The sequence below is a fragment of the Nannospalax galili genome, unplaced genomic scaffold (genome assembly GCF_000622305.1).
Source record: "Nannospalax galili isolate Female #2095 unplaced genomic scaffold, S.galili_v1.0 scaffold1348, whole genome shotgun sequence".
In the NCBI taxonomy this organism is placed as follows: Eukaryota; Metazoa; Chordata; class Mammalia; order Rodentia; family Spalacidae; genus Nannospalax; species Nannospalax galili.
In genome coordinates, this window is record NW_008357640.1 from 1 (window position 1) to 5,805 (window position 5,805).

Genomic DNA, 5,805 nt, shown 5'->3' on the forward strand with positions numbered 1-5,805 from the left:
GAACCATGAATGAGGTGACCACAGGACAAGGATGGAAGACAGGTGTGGTCACGTTCTTGCTGAGGGGCTTTCCAGCAGGGACAAGTTGTACTGCTGTGGTGAAGATGTGAGGCATGGACATCAGAGAGGGCTGATGTGATGCCATGTATTGATGACTCAGTCCTCTAAACCAAGACCATCACATGGAGCTCATTCCACCAGGAGCTGGCAGGGCCTCTTCTTCCTGGTATTGATGACTGTGTGGAGGATGAACATGACTGAGCTCACAGCACTAAGTGCAAGTCTGGTTTCCAAGGATTATCCCACCATGTGATCTTCTCAGAGAGAAGTATGAATCAAGTTGATAGGGAAGAAATAGGATGGCCATGTGGCATACTGAGCACACAGGTCTTAGGAAGGTATCAGACGCTGGGGCTGGGGTGCTGCTGCCCTGACACAGAGTGGGCATGCCACCTTAGATGTACTTGTAATGAAAAGCCTGGATAAATTTTGCAGCATCAGAACTTGTTTGTTTTTCTGTTTGTGTGCTTGTTTGTTTGCCTGTTTTGTTCAGGGGCCGTTAAAACCCAGGCTGACCTGAAATTCACTATGTCTCAAGAATGATCATGAAAGCTGGACATGGTGACACACACCTTTCCTTCCAACACTTGGGAGACACAGGCAGGCAGATCTCAGATCTCTGTGAGTCCTAGTTCAGCTTGATATACACAGTGAGTTCCAGGACAGCTGGGGCTACAGAGAGACCTTGTCTCCAAAAGACCAAAAAAGAAAGAATGATCTTGAATTTTGATCCTCCATGTCCTGAGGGTGAGGATTACAGACATGAACCAAGGCACCAAATTGATACAGTGATGGGATCAAACCAAGGATTCCATGGATACCAGACAAATACTCTCCAATGGAACTATATTTCAGTCCTCAGGAGCTTTTACCTGATATAATAAATGTATATAGAAATGAAATAAGCATATTAGATATAGATCTAGAAGAAGATAATTTTTAATACTGACAGTTGGTCATGTTCTTCAGACATGAACCAAGGCACCAAATTGATACAGTGATGGGATCAAACCAAGGATTCCATGTATACCAGACAAATACTATCCAATGGAACTATATTTCAGTCCTCAGGAGCTTTTACCTGATATAATAAATGTATATAGAAATGAAATAAGCATATTAGATATAGATCTAGAAGAAGATAATTTTTAATACTGACAGTTGGTCATGTTCTTTTCCTTGGTAGAATTCATGGCTCAGAAGCAAGAAAGGAGAATAGTAAGTACCTCCATCACATTCTCCATAGGACACAGAGGAAGTGGGGGGGACTCAACCAGCATTCCATCTGGCTTCTAGAGCTGTACTAGAAGCCCTTCATGACACCCAGCCAGGACCTATCTTAACCCCCAGAGAGATCCTGACCCTACAGTGCATCTCTGACATCAGGTAGAACAGATATTCTCTATTCAAAGAGAAGGAAAGTAGCCTCCTACAAAGTCCAGGGTGAGAGCCCCAGGTTCATTTTTCTCAGTCAGCTACACACTATCCCCTCTGAGGTCTTCTACTGGAGGCTGGCACAGGTGCTATGCTGCACAGAGACTCTCCTCCCAGGGGGCAGTCCCCAGTGATGCCCTGGACATACTGATCACAGGTAAAGGGCCAAGTGAATTCAGTTAGGGACCCAGAATCTTAACAGACCCTGCTAGGAGAGCCCAAGGACTGAGGTTAGGATGAAGGTTTGGGGTATAAGGGAGGCACAGAAACAAGACAGGGGAGAAGGGAAGGGGCAGAATCACAGAAACCAGACATAGAGACCCATATCCTCAGATTCAGGCTGCAGTGATGTCTCAGCTCAGAAGAAAACACTCAGTCCCTCACCTGTCCTTCTCCCTAGGACAGCTCCATCTCACGCCCTCCCTCTCAGTATAGCCATGCCCCACAGTGTCCTCAGGAGAGAATGTGACCCTCCTGTGTCAGTCCTGGAGTCAGATGGACACTGTCCTTCTGACAAAGGAAAGGGTAGTCAATTCCCCACTCTGTCTTAGCTCTAGGTCTCACACTGGGAAGTACTGGGAAGACTTCTCCATCAGTGCTGACACCTCATCCATTGGTGGGACTTAGAGGTGGGATGGTTTTCAAGGCTCATCCCCTGCCTGTTGTCATATACTATTGCCCTTGTGGAGCTTGTAGCTTCAGGTATGAGGATCCTGAGGTCAAAAAAATGACTCAGCATCCTGTCCCCAGGACAGCCCTTGGTTAGGAATGGATTAAAGATCACAGGAAGACAAAGACAGGAGACTCACCCTAGGAGAGCTGGAGACCAACAGGAGACCTTCCTGGGTTTCTCACACCACCTCCTTCATTAAAATCGGGGTTCCAGCTGGGCAGTAGGAGGTTCTTGGGGAGGCCACAGGGCAGATGTAAGACAACAAACAGCAGCTGTGTCTCCATGTCAGATTCTGCATCTGACATCCTCTTCTACTGTTTCCCATGATCCTCTGTAGGCAACAGCAACCTATCCACAGGGCCCATCCTAACAGCTGGTGAGTATCAGGGACTTCTGTTCAGGGACTTTCCTCTATCCCTGAGCTACCTGAAGACTCTCATCCCATCTAAGGCCTGCTTCCTGTGTCAGCTCATCTTGTGTCCAGAAGCCCAGAGATCAGACAGAGCTGCCAACAGAGACCCCAGAATTCCAGTCTTTGAGGCTGAGCTGCAGGAGGGCTCATACAAGAAAACAAAGGTGTTTGGTCACAAGTTGGGAAAGAAGAAACTGGGCTGAGGTGGAGAATGGGGAGTCCAGACCCTCACCTCCCCATCCCACCATGAGGACAGTAGAAGCAGTTGCTCAGACCCATGGAGTCAGTTCTGTAGAATGATAAAAGAGAACTGTGGGAAGGCGGGTTCAGGGGAACCACATGTAGTTATGGGGTTGGTGTAGCCTCTTCTGGAGATGCTGAATATGACAAATCTCTCCCCTGAGTGGGTCTTGGCTTCTCTGAATGTGAATGACAAGCCTTCACCCTGACCTTAGAGGTCCTTTCACAGCTGACCTAGGCTGTGATCCACACTGGCAGAGGAGGCCTCCACTGATTCTGCAGTGGGCCTCTAACCTTTTCCAAAGTGATGCTGACATTGTGTGAGGGTTGTTCACAGGGCCAAGGTAGGACATTCAGGCTCCTTCCATTCAGGGTCTCAGTTCTGGTGGAGAACAAGGCTGGAAGTCAGATTCCCTGGATTCAACCCAACTCTGCCTCTTCCAGTTGGGTGACCTGGGGCAAGTGAACTGTCTGGGGGCAGAGCTGATCTCATTTTGCATGATCCTGAGGATAGGAGGTGCTGAATGTAAAGTCCTAGAGTGTGCCTGGCACACATTAGGTGGTCAAGTCAGCTAACACTGCTCTTGATACATGAAGTCACTTGTGCCACAGGACTGGGAAGTTACCAGATGATTCTGATCGGGGTCTCAGTGTTCTTCCTGCTCTTCCTCCTCATCTTCCTTCTCCTCCGATGGAGATGTCAGCACAAATGCAGGAAAGATGGTGAGTAGGATGTAGGTGATCTGGTTCTCAGGAGGTGGGGGGCCTCCCCCTGTGGACCATCCAAGCAGGGGCTCAGGGCACCAGCCCCAGGGAAACCAGCCGGACTGGGGTAAGTCAGCTCAGGAGGGCTTCCACAGAATATCAGATCAGAGACATGTGATCTCAGTAGCTGTGCAAAGGTAAGGTATTATGTGAGCTGTTCATCTGGAACATTTACATACTCCATATGGTATAAAGTTCCTTTCCTTCCCTGCAGGTTCTGGAACAGGGTTTCCCACCCCTGGCTGAGACTCCTCTCTCTTTCAGTCCAGAGTAAAATCACTGACATACAACTTCCTGAAGACTCTGAGGAGCCAGTGCCCAGGGAGAGAGGTCCTCAGAAGAGGTAATTCAAGCCCAGTCACCCAGATGCCCACTTGTCTGCCACTCCTCACCACCAGCTCATGCCCCTTTGTGCCCTCAGATCCTGCCCAGCTACTGCCATCAAGAAAGAAATCAAGTGTGAGAGAAGAGGGCCCTGGGGATGGAGACACCTGAGGTCTTGGCAACACAGGGGTGGAGGGGAGAGGCTGTGGTCAGGGCTCAGTGGGAATGAACTCTTCCTATAGACTGGGGGCACCACAACGCTTCCTGCCTCTGTCCCCACGTGGGGCATCAGAGGGATCTAAGGACCTGAACAATCCCAGGACTTTGGCTAGGAGACAACTCTCTTGTTCTTTCCACATCAGATGCTTCTCTGAAGATCCCACAGCCAAAGTCCAGCATGGAGCTGTACAGTCTGGTGAGACCCTGTCCCAGTTGACAGTGCTGTAACCCTTCCAGCCAAATTTGATCCAGGGTCCTTCTCTGTCCTCCCCTCTCTCAGCCCTCAGTCACATCCACCGCTGATCCCTTCCTTTCAGAAGCACCTGTCACTTTCTATGAGAACCCCATTCCATCTTGGTTTTCCTGGAACCACATGTCCCTTCTCTATCTCTTTAGCTCCTCAGCATCTCTTCCTTCCTTTCAGAAGCACCTGTCTCTTTCTATGAGAACCTCATTCCATCTTGGTTTTCCTGGAACCAGGTGGCCCTTCTCTATCTCTTTAGCTCCTCAGCATCTCTCTAGCTGTTACCATGTTCCCAGTGTCTCAGAAGGACACCTGAGAGGCTGCAGCTACAGCTCAGTGGTAGAGGGATTATCTTCCATGTACAAGGCTCTGGGTTTGATATCCTGCACTGAGAACAGAACCAGTAGGAAAAATTAATAAATTAGACCCTGTGAACCTGCCCCAGCCACACACAGGGACTCCCTCTTTTTCTGTGCTTTTCTTTACTTATGTATTTGTGTGTGTGTGCACACGTGTGGAGGGCCAAGATTGGCATTGGGTGACTTTCTCAATCCTCTCTACCTTATTTTTGAGACAGATTTCCCACTGAACCTAGAGCTTGTTGATTTGCCTAGAGCACCTGGTCAGCAAGCCCCAGGCGTCCCCTGTCTCTCCCTCTCCAGTGCTAGGTTCACAGACTTGCCTAGACATTACATGGCAGGGTGCTGGGGATCGAACTCCAGTCCTCATTCTTGTCAGCAACCATATTATTGGCTGAGCCATCGCCCAGACCCTGGAGCTCCCTCTGGACCAGGCTTCCTGTAGGGGCTGCAGATGCTGCAGGGAGCCAAGCTCTCCATCCACTGGGGACAACTGCAAGGGGGAGGGGACAACAAGTTAACAATGCAGAGTGGGAGCAGTGCCATGTGCTTCAGGCAAATGGAGCGGAGAAAGGGGAAGTAGAGCAGACAGGGCCAGTGTGAATCACCAGGGCTCTCACAGGTGTCTTCCCAGATAGGAAGGAGACACTGCAGGCAATTAGGTCCTGGGGCAGGAGCAGGTTTTCTCAGGAGTTGGGTTGTGTTACTGGAGATCAGAGTTGAAAAAGGGAGCTGACAGATACCTCAGGTCTCAGGAAGGCCCTGAAGACACATTAGGTATGCTATAGTCTGATTTAAGTGTCTAAAGCAGTACTCTGGCCACCCTGTAGAATCTGACTGGCAAGAGCTCAGGGGAACCAAGAGACATTGTCTCACTGTCTCCCTTCTGCAGAACCCACCTAATGAAGACCCCCTGAAAGAGATGTACACCCAGGGCAAACCCTCCAGGCTCGGGAGGGCAGGGGCCACCTCTCCTCCTTCTACCTTGTCAAGGGAATTACTGAGCTCAAAGAATAGGGAGTCAGAAGAAGATAGAGAGATGGACAGGGAGGCGGGACTTGGCCTCCACGGGCCC

At 49.7% G+C, this 5,805-nt stretch overlaps 1 protein-coding gene across 1 annotated transcript in view; it reads left to right on the forward strand.

The window, feature by feature from the left end:
* Positions 1-2,504: 2,504 nt before the first annotated feature.
* The window catches only part of LOC115068001 (leukocyte immunoglobulin-like receptor subfamily B member 3-like), a gene marked incomplete at its 5' end in the record, with an annotated part of 13,813 nt that continues 10,512 nt past the window's right edge, over positions 2,505-5,805 (forward strand). Inside the window, 5 exon segments of the mRNA XM_029557338.1 lie at positions 2,505-2,757; positions 3,799-3,927; positions 4,006-4,043; positions 4,271-4,323; positions 5,623-5,750. Of these exon segments, the coding sequence (XP_029413198.1) occupies positions 2,505-2,757; positions 3,799-3,927; positions 4,006-4,043; positions 4,271-4,323; positions 5,623-5,750 (601 nt within the window).